The sequence below is a fragment of the Gordionus sp. m RMFG-2023 genome, chromosome 4 (genome assembly GCF_954871325.1).
Source record: "Gordionus sp. m RMFG-2023 chromosome 4, tfGorSpeb1-WG-v2, whole genome shotgun sequence".
Classification (NCBI taxonomy): domain Eukaryota; kingdom Metazoa; phylum Nematomorpha; class Gordioida; order Chordodea; family Parachordodidae; genus Gordionus; species Gordionus sp. m RMFG-2023.
The window spans coordinates 5027824-5046857 of NC_088778.1; the positions used below are offsets into that span (position 1 = coordinate 5027824).

Sequence of the window (19034 nt, forward strand, 5' to 3'; positions counted from 1 at the left end):
AAGGAAAAGCGCGAGGAAAAAATATTGAGAATTTTTGGTCCGAACCGGGCTCGCCCGGTTTTAATACCGGATCGACTTGTAGAGTTCCAGCTCAATATGTCTAGGAAAAATAAATTTTTTTTAATGGCTGAGATGGAGATACAAGAATAATAAATTATGGCTTTAGTAGGAATTCAGATAATTAAATGAAGTTATTATATGATTTGGCTTTATAGTTTACCGGATCAAATGACCTTACCTACCACCTCCCCTATGACTAAAATATAAAATGGATATTGACTAATTATGTTGATTATGACTGAAAGGGGGTCTCCCTGAGATTTAAAAAAACGAGATTGATTCGGACCCGCACCCATCACCTCTACACCGCGCGTTAAAGGCCCCAGTGTTAGAAACCTGAGTGTCAAAAAGATCGAATCGAGGAGTTTAAAAAAAAAATTATATAAACTTAAGCTAAGCACAAATAGCGGGAAATGTCCCAGAGATAAAACACCTATTGGATTCTAGCGGCGATTACGTCAACCGACCCCCCCCCCCCAATATCACTCGAATTCGATTCATTATTTATTTTTTTTAAGATAAAATTTTATTTCACGTGATATTTAGCGCCTAAGCCCAGCTTGGTTCTCTCAAAATAAAAAACCAAAAACTAAGGCAAATAAATATAAGAAGGACCATCCACGTTTGAAAAGGGGGTGGGGTAAGCTGCAATTACGGCTTACTTAAACGCCCAAGGAAAATAAGAAGATAGAGAAAATGTAAATTTAAATTCACACGATTTTAATATAATTTTAAAAAAAATTAATAAATATTTTTCGTACCCGGCAACAAGCAAATCAAATCTATTTAGAGGTTTTATCATCTTAAACAACAATAATAATAATAATGATGTTTTGAAACGCATAAAAAGAGCCGCTTTTCAAAATTACATTTTTTATTTCTTCTCAATTTTGACAAAAAATAATAATAATTATTATTATTATTAGAGTACATAAGAAAATGGAGAAGATGATTTAAAAAAAATGTATATATAGATTTAAGATGTCGTGTAATAAATTTTTTAAATGTAATAAATATTATATATAATATATATAATTATGTGTTCATTATCCCGAATCGATACTATAAAACCCGGCTGTCATTATTATGAGAGACATGTAGGCTCGGCCCGAAACCCGGTATTATATTAATTTCTTCAAATATACCCGGGCCAGGTATAAAAAATAATTAAAAAAAAAATACCACAACAGATAAAAAAAAAAATTCTTATATATAGTTTTAAGATGTCGTGTATTAATTTTATAAAATGTAATTATTTTTTTAAAAAAAATAAAATATATAAAATATAATATTTATAATTATATTTTCGTATATTTTCGTTGTCTCGAATCGATACTAGAAAACTCTTATCATTATTATCAGAGAGCCGGTCGTATATTAATTTTTTCAAATATACCCGGGCCGGGCCCAGTCGGACCGGGCTAGAAAAATCCGGCCGTGCAAATGGTCCTCTGCAGGTCTCTGATTATTTTTTTGTAATTGAAAATTAGAGATTTTTTTTAGCTCCCCTCGGTAGAGAGGAACAGTTACGCCGTTATAGCAAGGCTTAACTAATTTACGAAAAAAATATATAATATAATAAGAATACACTAAAAATTAAAAAAAATACAAACAAACAACTTTCAAAAAAAAATAATAATAATTCCCCCAAAAAAGATAAAATTTTTTTAAATAATATCAGAAGGAATGGAGCTAAATCAATGCAAAGGTCGAAATTTTCTAGCCTGGATTTTGTAATTTTTTAAATAAAAAATAAAAAATTTCGCCTAAAGCTAATATTATTTTTGAATTAATAAATGGCTGTATTTTGCAAATAGTTCCAAAAAAAGGAAATTGAAAATTATGACAGGTAAACGGATATTAAACGCCATATTTGATGATCTTTTCGGATAATGTTGATAAACGGCTCGATGGGACCGATCTTTAAAAATGGCTAACTCAGTATTTTAGAAAGAATAATATTGCCTAAGCCTCGAGATTTCACTAATAAATTCCAAACGTTTGTGCCATCCATGAGCAAAGTCTTCAGGCTTGCTTAATATTTTGTAGTTTAACAACGTTATTTTCGACTGATTAATTGATAAAAAATATTTAAATTGGACAGTGACGATAATATCTGAAAACCAAACCCACTGACCAGTAGGTTTAGCCGAGTTATTGTGATTAATTTTTATTCGGGTCGGGTAGAAAAATATTTCACTTCGGATGAGCACGGTCGGGTCAACGCATTATTAATCAGTTGGTAATACACCATTTTGGTTTCCTACATAATACTAAATAATTTACATTAAAATTTTACGAAAACCTTCTTTTTTTTAAAAAAAATCAATTTCAATTTATTCGGTAAAACTAAATTTATATGGGATTAACCAAAATGGCGCATTATCAGCTGATTTGTATTCGACGACGCTTCAGAATGCATTTTTTAATAAAAGTATCGTCAGTTGTGGGTAAGTATTATACATATAATTGGATCGAATTTTAAAGATTTTTTCCATTCTTTATCGGGCAGTCACGGGGACTATAAAATATCTATACATTATTATCAGGCACGCGAGTTTATTTATATTTTTTTTTAAAAAAATCTTCATCAGGGCTTTAGTCAGGGCCCCAAGGATGAGAAAGGATAAGGGATAGAAGGAAAAGGAAAATGGGGAGGAAATGGAAGGATAGGAAAAGAGAAAGGAGGAAAAAGTAAGGGAGGAAAAGGGAAGGGAGAACAAGGGGAAGGAGGGAAAAGGTCTAAGATAAACGAATTATTCGTATTCGATTCTCTTAAACGAATTCAAATGCATGCGAATAGTAAGGTATTCGATTCTAGCGCCCCTATCCGTTTAGATTTTCTCTATAAATTCATTAGTCTTAGTCAAATATAAACACATTTAATTTATGACGGTTAATCATCAGACTTGTATCGGTTAACATTCAAAAAAGTATCTGTCAAAAGTAACGACCAATATACATACCAATTTAAAAAAAGTTAATACTTTAATAGATGATCGCGAATCGAAACGATTAAAACTGACGCTGAGAAAATTAACAATATATTATTTTTTTTTTCAAAAAAAAAAAGCTGTCGATTGCCAAATTGCCATAAGAACATATTTTTTTTTGGCTAAATCATTTAAATGAAATGAAAAAAAAGACATTTTTCAAGTTATAAATGAGACAATCCACAAACACAGTGTATCCTCTTTTCAGGCTAAGGATAGATATAGAAAAGTTTATTAACGTCATTTTATGGGAACATTACGGTTACAGTGTACGTATGCTGTAAGAGTTTAAAAACGCGATTCAAAATATTGGCATAGCAACTGTACCGTACACCATTTTAATGTATCGTATGAGATCGGCCATTTTGAACATACGATACAATTCGATATTAGAAAAATCGATACATTCCAGTGTTTCTGTATAAAAAACACCTTTATATCTTGTTTTTTTTTGCAATACAAACAGGAGTGATTCCGTTTTATATAATTATTAAACTCAAATTTGGCAATAATTTTCGAATTCTTTATCTTTATCTCCTCTACAATTAAATAATAAAGAAAAAGATATATAAATAAACAAATAAATAACGAACGAAACGATATCGTATTATTTTAACAAAAAATGTTATTATATTCTGTAAAAAAAAGGAGGAAATCAAAAGGGAAAAAAATCCAAAAATCGATTTATAACTTATTAAACAATCATTTCTCCAATCCCTCCCCACTTAGAAAATTGGCAAGTTACTGGGAGAATATTATTTTCATTTAACAATAATGATTGGATACCTTGTAATATAAAACGCTTTTTTTGTTATAAGTAGTGAAGTGTTGGAATGTGATGGTTTAAAAAAAACATATTTTAATTATAATACATTGATAAAATATAATAATTTTATATTAACAACTATATCTATAATCAATATAAAAATGTATAATTAAGAGAAGGGGTATTTAAAAAAAATTATATATAGGTATGGTTGGCTGGTTGTTTTTAAAATAATTAAATATTCATTTTATTTTAAATTTGTTGTGATAAATCATCCTAATCATTTGGATAAATCATGTAATTTGGAATGGGGGGGGGGGGTAATATCTAAGTCAATCCAGGTGTCCAGTTCATATTTGTCATTGGAGTGGAAAGATAATATTTAAATCCATATTTTGTAAAATTGAAAATATAAAATAATCTTTTCTTAAAAAAAGCTTTAATTGCCTACATCTTAAGATGTTTTTTTAAAAAAATCTATAAATAATTTTAAAATATCTTAAGGAGATACTTAATATTTTTTTCTTTAAATAATCTTTACTTTATCTTCCAAAAACATATAAAACCAAAAAGCAAGTTATCATTATAAAAAAATATATAGTTTAAAAAAATTAAATTGGCATACCTCAATCCTAAATCTTTGAGGTGTTGTCCTATAATTCGTATAATTTCATAATCAGATTGGGATATTAAGCTTTTTCTTTGAACATCTGATAGCCCTGTATTATCATTGTTGAGTAAGGTTTTGTTATTTTCTTTAATTTTATTATGTTTATGAGGTAAATTGTGGGTGTGCAAGTGACAAGAGTGTTTGATTGTTTTGGAAGCATTTGATGTTTTATTAGTTGGAGGATCATTTAAGTTTAACATGTTATTACCATTTTTGTGATTATAATTTGCTTTGTTAATTGCATGTTTGGGTTTAGGCTGTGAGAGTTTGGTAGATTGTGTGTTTGCTTTTAAATTGCATATGTGAGAGATTTCACTCATATTATAATCATGATTATATTCTGGTTTTATATTATCCCCATTTTTAAGATTTTTGCATATATGTATTTTAGTTAAAATTTTTTTTGGTGCATTATTTTTTATATTGTCTAAATGTGGGTCCTGATAATCTTTAATGACTTTATCATCACTATGAGCAAAATTAAGATGAGAAGATTCTTTAGCAAATATTATAAGATTGGAAATGTTAGACTTTTCATGTCCTACTAAATTATTCCTATATTTTAGACAACAACAACAAGAACAATAATTTCTTTCATTATAAACAGATAAATGAGCTGCCTGCTTTAGTTGCATGGGGGTTAACATTTGATTTTGTATTCCATAATCAGATCCATTTTTACTTGGAAAATCATTTACAATGATTTCACCTACATTTTTTATTTCAGAATCAGGGTTTAAAGATTTATCATCAGTCATAAAACAACCATTAGGATGCATTTTTAAGTGATATAGAGGTGATATGTTTCCAACAGCTTGTATTTCTATGTTAGAAAAAGATTTGTGTGAGCTAGAAGAGGGTGGATAAACACGTTGTTTCTTTGTCGGTGGAGAAGATCCACCGATCTCAGATTCTGATGAGGATGCCAGAATTATCTAAGATATCGATGAGGCTAATAAAATTAACACTAAATTTTAGCTTAAATTTATTAAGGAACAAGGCAGAATTAATGTATAACTTCATCCAAAAGCAGCATATGATGTTATTAAAATTTGGATTATTGATCTAAAACGAAACTGTATTTTATGCTCATAAAAAATTACATATCGACCAATGAGATTTTCAAATTATTTATACACATTAAAATGTTTTGCTGGCAATATTTTTTCAAAAATGTATATCGATTATTTTGGCCTTTAAATGTATCATGTATTATGAAAATTAAAATAAATTTTCTTTAAATTGTATCTGATATTTATCTTTTTATATTTAAGAAGTGCGATATTTATACGAAAATTCGATTATGTAGCAATCCAAGAGGACAAATTACAAATACAATAAACAAAGAATCATATGGAAAACTTGATTTGATTGGTGCATCTATAGGTTGGACTTAAAAATAAACATTAATACAAAGCTCCTCACTAAAAACGGAAAAATAAAATAGAGTTTAATGAATTATTTATTTGAATTAATGCTTAAATTATTTATTCAATATATGAATGACGTGATTCTAATATATTCTTGGTAAGATTTTCATAATTTGATTATAAAAGGAAATTAGATCAATCTAAGAATAAACAGAAATACTAATGTATTTATCAAAACTTTAATGAAAAGTTTAAATATTATTTTCCCGCATAAATTAAAGATATTAGCATTTTTAACAATGTTTCTGATAATGAAACTATTAAATGCAATCCTATTATTCCACAAACCTATCTTACCAGTAGAACGCCTCATGTATTTTTCTTCACAGGAGGTTTTTTTTTTAGTAAAATCTTAATTTATCTTATTGTTAGAACTCAATATTTTATCTTTGAAATTTTGCTTAGGGAGTAGGCGTATTTAAGGCGGAAGAGGGTGTCAACCGCCTTTCCCAGATATGCATTAATTTACTTCCAAGTTGAGATTAAAAATGTTATCTATCTTAAACATAAAACTTAAAATCAAAAGTTACAAAAACATTTTTAAAAAATGAAATAAATATATTTTGTAAATATTTATACATTTTTATCCTCTATATTTTATTTTCTAAAATTATTTTAACCATGATTAAATCTTTGCCTCAAAATTATGAATATTGGATATTAATAATTAACTCTATTTTTAGTAAATTTGACCCCCCCCCCCCTTCACATCTCAAATTAAATACCCCATTGATTCGACGATTAACCTAATAAAATAAGGTCATTATGGTTTGACAAAATTCTTTTAAAATCAATAAAATTTAAAATTATTTAAAAACTTGAGGGATTTCTTAAAGAAAGATTTTTACTAGATAAAAATTGCAAAAGATTTATTTATAAAAGATTTTATAGAAAAAGGTTTAAAATTTTGGGAAAAATTTGATCAAAAACATTACTATAAAAAAAAAAATTTTTAGCTATCCAAAAAAAAAAAAATTGGATCAAATCTTTTAGTTTAATAAGAGTTATTTATTGCTAACCTATAGATAAAAGAATTTATATTGGACGGGAGGCGCGAAGAGGTTAACTTAATACCCTAGAGTTTGACTAATTAGGAAGAATTGCAATATTTACACAACGCTAATTTTGGGGAAAAGGTATATCGAAAACAAATCATACATTTATTTGGTTACAAATTTTAGGTCCAATCCCCAGAATCTTAGTTAAATCTTTTTCATAATCACGAGAATGTAAACAAAATTAGGCTTGCACAGCGTCTACATGAGCAAGAGGGGTAGGAACAGTTTGCATCCTATTTTTTTGAGGGGGTAGGAGGTAAGCTGCTTTATTGGGGGTAGGATAAATTTTTTGGGGGGTTATCTATTAAATTTTGAGATAAAATAGGACTAAATTTATTGCTGTAAAAATTATACTTTTATTATAGTATTATTATAATACAATTCATCGACCAAATCTATATATTGCAAACAATCATACACATTGTTTTCCAAATAAACTATCCTTTTAAATGTAATTTAAAAGGTTTAGATATTTTAGCAAGCTCATAATGCCATAATAACTAATTCATTGTAAATAATGGAGGATTTAATTGAATTTAATATCTAAAAAATAAATTATTTTTAATCACAAAATATAGATAGTTGGTAGTAGATACAGATTAATTTAAGTTATCATTTGTAAATTCTTTGAAAAGAGTATCAATAAATAAAAAGGTAAAATTAATGATGACACCTCTTCCGAAGGTGGCGATTTTTTAGGGGGGTAGGCTTAGGTTTTTGAAGGAGGTTTGCATCCAGTGAAAATCCTGTCATGTAGACGCTGGGCATGCAAGTATGAAATATTCTTTTTAGAAAAATAATTCCACATGATTAACAAATTTTTTTTAAATAAAGGTCAAATCGAAATCCAATTTTCAAAAAATAATTTTTTTGTTAGAATTTTATGACCAGAGTTTGAAATCGCGCCGGAACTAGATCCTTCGGAAGAAAAATTTAAAAACAAGAAACAGAAACATGGAACTCCCTTTAAAAATTTTATGAACCGGTTCTGGAACAAGTTCAACAAAAGTGCAAGTAATTTACACATATATTGTTTCAATGTGGTGTGTAGTGTTGTGCAGCCTATATTTTAGCTAGAAAAATATTGCCTAAGCCTCGAGATTTTGTTGGTATCTGGATACGCCTTTGTTGTGTTCCCTCTATGAGCAAAATCTTCAGGCTTGCGTAATATTTTTCTTGATGAAATATTGAGTTAGCCGTTTATAAAAATCGACAGCTGTTTAACAACACTAGTTGTGTGAATCATTTTATAGATTTTTTTATTTTGCCTTTTAGGAACCGGGAAGACCCTGCATCAAAACAACATCAAATTCAGTAGGAAATTTTCAAATTTGAGGATCCAGAACAGCTTAAATTTTGAGAACCGGATAACTGAATCCATTTAATCTAGGTTCCAAATTCTGCTTATTTATAACCCCCTTATTTTTTTAACCTATCTTTGTCTTACATTTTGTGAAGTGTAATAACTATTAGTTGGATTTGGAATCTAACTTGACCAAATATTATAACTGAACATTTGTCACAGCTGTGTTGCTTACCGATAAGCACTCACGGGGTTTTTCTAAAACAGGTAGTTTTCTAAATATATTTATTTTCTGTTTTACAAGCTAATTTTGTTTATAAGGATGATTAATTTACACTGGCCGTTTTATTGATATTCTGCATTTTTAAAATTTTAAAAAAGTATCTCAATTAATAATAATATATGGTCTTAAATTGGGATTCTGATGTTAAAATTTAAACTTCGAAGTGAGCTAAAAGATGTATTGCGTTGATATCACATCTATATTAGAGACCTTCTGGTCAGGGAAGGCGGTTTATGAGCAATTATTATATTGTCTAGCTTGTCCGCGCTAGAATTGGGTTTTTGAAAATTAATTTTCAATAGGCCTGAGCTGGGTTTATGCCTAATTTTTTTTTTAATTTAATTTAAAATAGTTGCTAACTAGATTGCATTTTTTTTCTTCTTCTATTAAGAATAAATTTCCGTATTGTAACAAAATGATAGCCTAAATACACTTAAATATTGTTTATTTTCATCAAATACAATAAATTAAATTTTTTTTATATGAGCTTGGGCCGAGCTAAGAAAAATTTTGAAACTTTTTATGGCTTGGACCGGGAGGAATTTTTTTAAAAAATAAATATCGGCAGGGTTGAGCTGGACCTACCTATTTTTACTGCGGATCTAGCCCAACTAGTGTTGTTAAACGGCTCAGTTTGAGCCGATTTTTAGAAATGGCTAACTCAATTTGCGGAGAACTGATTTTTTTGAAACATAAAAAATTCTAAAAAATCTTTTCAAGATAAAAGAACAGAAAGGACTATCAGTATAAAAAAAAATTAAAATTGAAAAATAATAAGGACCTCGACGGGTATTCTTTTTCATATATATATACAACAATGCAATTTATAATTTTTAGTATTAATAGATTTTTTGTATCTGATACATTTCTTAGCCCTAACCACTAAATAATCCATCATATCATCAACTTTTATGTATCTCCCTTTTTCTCATTTTAATTTGTAGAACCCAATATTATTTATTTATTGATATTTTATATTCAAATCGCACACAAATACCAAATTATATTAAATTTATCTTTCCTAATTTCTATTTTGTTTTTAATGGGAAAATGATATCAAATAAAGAAATAAATTCTGACCCTCATTTAATTGTATATTTATTCACTTTTAATTATATTTTGCCATAAATTATATTCTAGCGCCAGAAATGAGTGTTCAATTGGATTCGGTCGGTTATGAGTCGGCAAATGGTCAAACTGGGCTAATGTTTTATACGTAATTATAGCTATAGATGAAAAAAAGTATTTCAAAAAATCGAGTTTTATTATAGCTTACAAGTAATATGTGGCGTAATATATTGTGAAATAATAAGGGAATATTTTAAAACAATATTTGATCCAAAGTTTGTTGTCTTTTACTCTATTAAATAATATTTTAAATCCAATGTGTTTAAATATTGTATTAAAATGTAATTCAAAAACCCTTCTTTCTTTATAAAGTCGAATCGATTTCAAAATATATACTTCTCTCACTAATCATAATATCTAAACAATTATTCATTTTTCTTATTTATTGAGTAAAGATATTTTTAGCAATTTCCATGAAGTTATCGTTGAGTAAAACAAAAAAGTAGAATGTGAGGCAATGGTTAGCCAAGTTCAAGATGTTAAAAATTAACAATTTATATCGTTGGTGCACATAAATTTATCTTAAATTCCAGATGTTATACACTGAGTATTTCTCATAAAAAAAATTGAAATACTATAGTTATTTAGGTCAAGTTTGCTTTAGATTCCTCAGAGTTAAACTTAAAAATTTTACTATTATCGTGATTTTTAGAAGTAAAAGTATTAATTATTATTGTTAATATTGGCATTTTTGCAGAGACAAAATAAAAAAAACTCAAAACGGCTATGAATAGCATTGGCCCCACTATTAGCGTCGGCGTTACTTATATTTTTTCAGCATTTTTATTATAATAATTCTTAGTAGAAGTGTTTTCTTGTTTTTCCTCAACGCTTTTCTTTCTAGAACCATTGAAACTCAAGCATGTTAAAATATTTCCTAGCATCCCTAGAACTGTTGATGCAAGTGAAATATAGAAATTTCCCATTCTTTCTGAATATGGGTATGAAAAACCTATAAACCGTTATCACGTTCATTTTTTGAAACATGAAATTTTAGTTAATGAGTATAAATAAAATAAAATAAACATATATTTCCAATTCAAATATTAAATATATATTAACTTAATTAATTTTTTTTCAACTTAAATTAATATGTAGAAAAATATAAATTGCGAAATAAATAGTACTATATTTAATATATAGATGATATTTTTTGTATACAATATTTATCTAAAAATAAGGTTAGATAAATAAGTAATTCCGATCTTGATTATTCCTTCTCTCTATATCTTAGTGGTTTGGTTCCAAATCCATACATGTTGACCAATGTCAAATTCCCCAACACTGGAATGAGTGTAATGTTCCAGACTTTTTGAGCTATTTATCTCATTTTCCACCTTTGGTCTTTCCCAATCTAGACTAATTCTTATCTGATGACTGAACATAATCTTCTCTAGCAATGTACCAATCGAACTATGTTCCCCCATACTCTGCTCCCGACGGAGTCATTGCTTCTTGTAGATCATTGATTGATTCTCGAGTTGCATAAAATCTTTCTTTCAAGGTCCTAAGGTTTTGTTCTGCTTTCTCATTTGTCTTCGGGTGGTATGGTGTTGAACGAATGTGGCAAATATTGCTGTTCTCATATCGCTAAAATTCTCTATAAATAAATTGAAGATCACAGTTACAATACTTTCAGGCACCCCAAAGGTCAAACCATATTTCTAATCTAGTTATTATTACTCGCCGATCTAATTAAAATCTACTCCTACCAATCAATATAGAGAGTCTGTAGGTCCTGCGAGCTTCTATTTCTCTTTAATACTTTCCCATGAATATAAGGGTAACTCCATTACATTTTGTAGATTTTTCTGACACCCATTACAACACATATATTTACATTAATAAAAATGGCGTAATAATTTATTCCAAACCAATATAAGAAATTTTTTTATAAAAAGTAAGCAGACATATAGTTGATATTCCTCTATTATATAGAATTAGTTATAATATATTAGGAAAAATGTCACTTTTACAGACATATTTGACAGTTGCAGAATATATTAAGTTAATATTTTAACAAACTTTACTAATCAATGTTTGATAATAAATATAAGCAACAATTTGTATTCAATTCTTTAACGCCATCTGTTTATATTTAATTAAATAAATGTTGTTAAAATTAATCATCATATTATTTCTCCACAATGGATAAAACTTATTAGATATTGACGCTACTGAAATATAGAATTATTTTTTTTCATTTACATTCTTTAAAAGATTTCTGATGTCCTTATCAATATTTTATAGTCTCCTGTAAAATATATAATTCATTATTGGTAAAAATTATTTGATTGCCATAACGATAATAATAGATATAATTAGATATACTAAATCTTCGACACATAATATACTTTTTGTATTGTGCATTAATTTTTTTTAAATTTAATTTATATTTAATTTTATAAATAATTTTATAATTATATTTTTTTTTATTAAGAAAAATCAATTAAAGTACTCACTTTATAAAAAAATATATTTGATATTTTATATTAGTATTTAGTAATTTTATGGATCTATTAATAGTAATTATAATACATTTCACTTTTGTCTTAAGACTTATCTGTGGCTTATATTTCATTTCTTAAAAAACATTTTTGATTTCTCTTTTTTTTTATGTATAAATGCTTTTTTTTCAAAAAAGTATGAATTATAATCAATAGTTTTAGTTTAAAATAATATTAACTCTTACATTCTTTCTTTCAAATTATTGTTTAATATATATGCACATATTTTTGGGAGACAGGGGGTGGGGAGAGGACTAAGGAGGATTGATATACACAAGTAGTTATAAATTTCTGATGAGGGGAGGAAAATTTATCTTACCCCCCTCCTGGTTACGCCTATGATGTTATATATATATATTAGTTTTATGCCTTACGGTGTGATTTAAATTTTGTTTATATTTTATCGCATGACAAATTGCATTTTTGTTTATCGTATCGCTTAATTTAAAAATATATTCGTTTTTGCATAACTTAGCATAACTAATGACTTTCTGGTTTTAATTTTTACATAATATTTTAAATTGTTATTTGAAGACAAAAATGTATGATTTAGATAATGTCAAATAAAGCGATATTTCAAATTTTACCATTATATGACCAATCTAGTGCATAGAGTATATTTACTAATCTACAATTAATTCCCCAAATTTTTACACCCTTTATTGATTTTAAGATATTAAAAACTAAATTTTTTTTAATAATACATAATCACAACTATAGATCATCGCATATAATGAAATAATCAACCTGAAATAAGCCGAAAGTGTGCTCTGGACTAAAAACAATTTTTTGAATTAGAGCTAAGGCATTTTTTTGACTAATAAATATTAAAGATTCTAAGAAATAAAATAAATGTTTTCTCTAGGATTAGCATAAAGGAATTAAATTTTTATATTATTTAATTGTTTAAATAAGCGTTTAATTACACTTTTTTTTATTAAATTTGGAACAGGAAAAGTTCGGGCCTAAAAATAAATAAATATAAATTTTGGATGGGTTCAGGTTAGAATAAATAAAATTTGGCGAATTGAATAGCTATACATCTCAGAGCTTAATTCATATAATCTCTGATGATGAATGCACTATTATAACTCCATAATTTGGCAATAGAAAATTAATTTCCTTACTTGTTAGTATCTTGTATCTTATCTAGTCTTAAAACTCTCGAATTTCCAGTTAGGTATAACTATAATAGAAACACGATCGAAAGGATCAATAGAGTACAGGCTTTAATATGATTTCCCAAACATAGCTTTGATATTATGCTACTGTCGTCTATTAAATTCAATTTTTGTATGACAATCTATAAAGAAATTAAAAAGTTTTTCACATGTATTACAATAATTTTTAAAGATGCGGAATCAAGAATACCACTCGGTGCCATTATCTAATTTGTTTAAATTTAAAATTTTTATTTTATATATTTATAGCGATTGTAAATTTATTTATACTTATGATTGGACAAATTAAAGGATAAGCTTGGCCTTGTACAAATTTAACAGAGTTTGCAATAAATAAAATTCATCTGCCAATTATTTCCTGATTGATTTGAGAATTATGATTTAAATTGTCTTATATCAATTTTTTAATCTTAACAGATAATGACATTGAATTTTTGTAAGTTTTTTTTCAAAGGTGTCTTATTTTTATATACGTATATTTCCTTGTACAACCAATAACAGAACAAGAAATAATCACATGCCTTAAGAATATGAAAAACAACAAAGCTAGGGGTCCAGATGATATTCCAATAGAAAGCCTAGCACTAGTAGATGATGGAATACATTTCCTCACAAATCTGTACAATAAAATACTTGGAAATGAAGAGGTTACCCAAAAATGGAAGCAGAGCTATCTAGTTCCTATCTTCAAAAATAAAGGGGATCCACAGAATTGTCAAAATTACAAGGGCATAAAACTAATGTCACACTGTCTAAAACTATACGAAAAAATAATAGAAAAAAGATTAAGAGACATAATCGAAATAGGAGAGACTCAGTTTGGCTTTATTATGGAAGATCAACAACTGATGCTATCCGCGCAATTAAGCAAATGAGTGAAAAATACAGGGAAAAGAACAAAAAGCTACACATGGTCTTTCTAGATCTAGAAAAGATCTTTGATAGAATTTCAAGAAAACTAATCTGGTGGGCGCTACGCCACAAAAAGGTTCCCGAAAAATATATAAGAATAATACAGGATATGTGTATGGGCCATACAACATTGGTCCGTAGCACAACAGGTACTTCAACAGGCTTCACAATAGCCGAAGGAGTTCATTAAGGGTCGGATCTCAGCCCACTTCTCTTCATTACAGTAATAGATGTATTAGCACAGTCTATACCTCAAACAGTCCCGTGGAATATGATATTTGCAGATGATATTGTGATACTTGCCGAATCCAAGGATGAAATGAAAGAAAGATTAGTGAGTTGGATAAATATCCTAGAAAAGAACGGACTAAAAGTTAGTAGAGAAAAGATGGAGTATATGGTGATAGGAGGAGATGAAACAGGGAGTATTGATATAAATGAATGGCAGATATCGGCAATTGAAAGCTGCAAATATTTGGGCTCCACTATACAAACAAACGGCACAATAGAAAAAGAGATCAAGGGTGGTTAAAGTGGGATCTTTATCTGGAGTGCTATTTGACAAAAGAATCCCACACAAATTAAAGGGAAAAATTTACAATTCCATAGTACAACCAACTATTCTATATAGTTCGGAAACATGGCCAACCAAAGAATCAGACGAGAGAAATCTACAAACTATGGAGATGAGAATGCTGAGGATGATTGCTGGGGTAACAAGAAAGGATAAAGTGCGCAGTACAAGAATACTAAGTAGTTTAAAGGTAGTGCCCATTAAGACTAAGTTAATGGTAAACAGACTTAGGTGGTATGGGCATACAATGAGAAGGCCTATGAACTACATAGGAAATATATTTGAGAGTTTGGAAGTGATGGGCAAACGCAAAAGAGGAAGGCCAAAACTTCAATGGGGCCAGAAAGTTAGAGCCAATATAAAGAAGTATAAATTAGATAAAAGAGATTGTATGAATAGCATAAAGTGGAGAGAGATGTTGAAGGAGCTTACCACCAGAAAAGGTGAAAGCTAAAGAAAAAAAAATAATATATATTAATATTGTGTAATGCCAATCAACCGATATAGATAAGGTTGATTGGATTATAATAAAATTTAAATAACACGTGATGGTTCATATATATTTTTTTTTAAAGCAAAATTGTAAAAAAAGGCCATTATTGAAATTGTGATGTAAAAAGTATTTTTTCTGAGTTATTTAAATTTGTGATGAAAATTTGTATTTTGAAAGTTATGAATAAAAATATTTTTAATTATCGTAAATAAATTCTACGTGATGAAATTTCAAAGTGAATAATTTTATAGATTGCAGATTAAGTATTTGAAGGGGAGAAATCAACTTTATGATTTTGAAAGTTCTAGGCTTTAAACATGACAAAAAATAAAAATACTTCATTGTTAAATATTATATTTTATTATAGTTATACAACCTTTATATTCTATGCTGTATTGATTTGATAATACAGTTTAATGAAAAATTTAATGTTGATTTGATGTAGTGGCCATTGTAATGATATCGAGGATATATGTGAAATTTACCATTATAATTCGAGTCAAGTTTTTGAAGAAATGTCGAGTTTTCGAAATATTTATATCATAGCTATTAAAGAGGAATATAATTTCCAAACCTTTAGGTTGAGGTATCTAATTTATAAAAAAAATATCACCCTTAAAAATAATACATAAAAAATGAGCTAAAAAAATATAACATAATGGCTTTTTAAAATAATGCATAAAAATATAATAGATAAAATATTATATATAAAAAAATAAATATAGAAATCCACCTTTAAATTCTTTCACCAGCACGGAATTCTTTTTTAAAGATTTGTCCGGAGCGCCGATCTAAACAAATTTTATGTCCCGAAAATTCAAAATATTTAAAAATATTTTATATATTTCTCAAATTTGATTATAGTTAAAAATTTAAACCCGTCATTTAAAAAATATAGGTCCCACACAGGCCAGTATGATTTAAAAAAAATATGCAATATTACCTTTTGAGTACTAGCAATGGAATGGTCTCCTTTACTATGAACTAGATTCTTTCACAAATTGCAGATGTGTGTTCATAAAATATTTTATAGTGTTAATTATGTGTAAATAAATGTCAGATATGTTAAAATATGTCATCTAGCAAATAGTTGGCTGCCGACATTATTTAGAGAAAAAGTCAAGCATCTAGCATAATAATTTCCAGTTTTCTTAGAAATATATATGAATCTTTTTAAATAAGAAAGAATTCCAACTTTAAAACTAATACCCACCTCGACAGAACTTAAGACATTGATATTTAATTAAAGTTAAATTTGGGATACTAAATTTTTATCAAAAACTTTATATATGATAAAATCTAGAATATTTTTTTGACCTGAGACCAGGGTTACCAGGATATCTCCCATCAGCGGAAGACTCACGAAATTTTTTAGCTTACACGCAGACATCTCACTCCCGTAAAACTACCGCAATTGGAAATTTACCGCAAAAATCTACCGCAATTTTTAAATTTCTCCCGCACAATTTTTTTTAGCATTTTAATGTTTTTAACATATAAATAAAAATTTTAAACAGTAATTGATAATTTTTATATTTTTTAAATTTTAAATATTTATTCAAAAAACATGTCTAATTTGTAAATTTTTTAACATCATTCATTCTTATTTTATCATTTCGATGTTTGTTTGTGTTATAATATTATAGGGCTAGTATCATGTAACATATTTAAAAACATAATAAGGTAATATTGTACTTTTTTCAATGATATTTTATTTATTATTGTTCAATCACATTATTATTATAATCAGTGCAGAGGAGTGTATCTACATCTATTGCAATACAAAAATATGCTAAGAAATAATACAGATGCAAATACAATTGCGGAAATGGTATATACTTATCATGTAGTACAACACTCACAGAGCCACTTATCATCACAATGTGGGTCGAATTTTTACCCTATAAACTTTACTTATGGTAGGAAAATGAGCAAGGATATCAGCAATGTTTTAGGACCGATTAAATGATAGTTATTCATTTTCACATAAATTGGAAGGGTTGGAGAAAAAGTAACGTTGTATTCGTAAGATACTATTCCAACTTTTGTATATGAGATTAGTGTCTTTATGAACGGTGTGGGTAGGAACCGTTTGCATCCAATTTTACTAAGTGGGAGGGGCGCGACTAGGGGTAAGACATTATTGGCGCGTAAATATGGGAGTTTTTAATTGAATTTAGGTCTATAAACTAATTATTAAGTTCACAATATTTTGGTAGTATAGTGTTGATAATTTAAGTTATTATTTTTTTAAATTTATGAAAAGGGTACCATTATAATTAAAAGTATGTAATTAATAATGTGGAAATATCGCCGCCGAGGGCGGATAAAATTTTTTAAGAGGTTAGTTTGCAAGTTTTTGAAGGGGGTACGCATACAGTGAAATCAAGAAAACATTTTAGCCTTTCTTTCCTTTCAGTATGTGCACATATAAATATTTATTATAAGTTTTCATTCTACTTATAAAAGGGCATTAAACTGTTTTTTCTTTTTTTGAATATAACAGTTTAATACTGTTGAAAATTTTATTTTATATAAAACAATTATAAGTTTTTATATTGTATTTTGGAAGACATTTAAAACTAAAGTTTTTATATATATATATATTTCATTTTACGCTCAAAAACAGTTTGAACAAAAATATTTTTGGGTTGCTGCATTTTTCCGGGAGCTTATTATTCTTATTTTATTTTTATGTTATACTTTTTATGTAATATTTTTAATATTAATATTGGATTGGTTCTTTTTCTGATTGGTTTAATTTTTTATAATATTTTTAAATAAATATATCTTTTTGGAAAATTTATTGGGGGTTATCAATTAAATTTTTAGATGAAACCAGTGTTGTGTGGACCGGTCAAATACGATTCAGTCAATTGACCGATATTTGACCGGCCAATATGGTCAAATTCAAATAAATGATTTTTAAGAAAATATGAATTTTATTTTTTTATATAATAGTAAAATGAATCTATAATATTAATTTTAAAATTCAATGTCATTCAATAACTAATATTCTGCTCTCCATGGCAGTCTTGTTCTTATATATATATTCAATATTTTCATTTTCTTTAATATTTTTTAAACAATTTTCCTGTTGTCGAGATCTTCAATCGATTTATGAATCGACGACTGAAGAAGAAGTAGTAATAAATTTAATTTAATAAATAAAACTGCATTATTTAATACTATATTTCGATGTAATGAATAAAACTGCTTTTTCATCTAAAAACTTAATCGATAACCCCTCAAAATTTGATTTTTATTAATGGTTGTATAAATTTTAGTACTATTTTTCGATTTAATGAAAAATAACCGCTTTTCAACCAGGGTTGGCAAGTCGATCAATTGACCGGAGAAGTAATTAATCTAAGAAGAAATTATACAAGATAAATACCAAATGTAAAAAGCAATAACTTCCATAAGAAACAATCAGATTCCGGTCTCAAGTTAATGGAATGGGCTTTGCTCACCATGCCTATTAACGGAAGTGGAACTACTAACTATCCCCATTAAAACAGAAATCGATTGAAGATCTCAACAACAGGAAAATTGCTTAAAATTTATTTAAAAAAATGATAATATTGAATATGAATCAGAACAAGACGAAATATTATTTATTGAATGTCAATGAATTTAAAAAAATATTATAAAATTAATATTATAGATAAATTTT

The 19034-nt window shown here is 27.6% G+C and overlaps 2 protein-coding genes across 3 annotated transcripts in view; both read right to left on the reverse strand.

Annotated features, from left to right (window-relative positions):
• LOC135927871 (WD repeat-containing protein 26-like) overlaps positions 1-5663 on the reverse strand; it is a 32426-nt gene extending 26763 nt beyond the window's left edge. Inside the window, exon 1 of one of the 2 annotated variants that reach the window (XM_065464100.1) lies at positions 4445-5415. In XM_065464100.1, the coding sequence (XP_065320172.1) occupies positions 4445-5268 (824 nt within the window). In that variant the 5' untranslated portion in view covers positions 5269-5415. Of the gene's footprint in view, positions 1-4444 lie in introns of both variants that reach the window. The other variant, XM_065464099.1, reaches the window with a different exon arrangement.
• LOC135927872 (fibrillin-2-like) overlaps positions 1-19034 on the reverse strand; it is a 58851-nt gene that overhangs the window by 21517 nt on the left and 18300 nt on the right. The gene's annotated exons all lie outside the window — the stretch shown is intronic.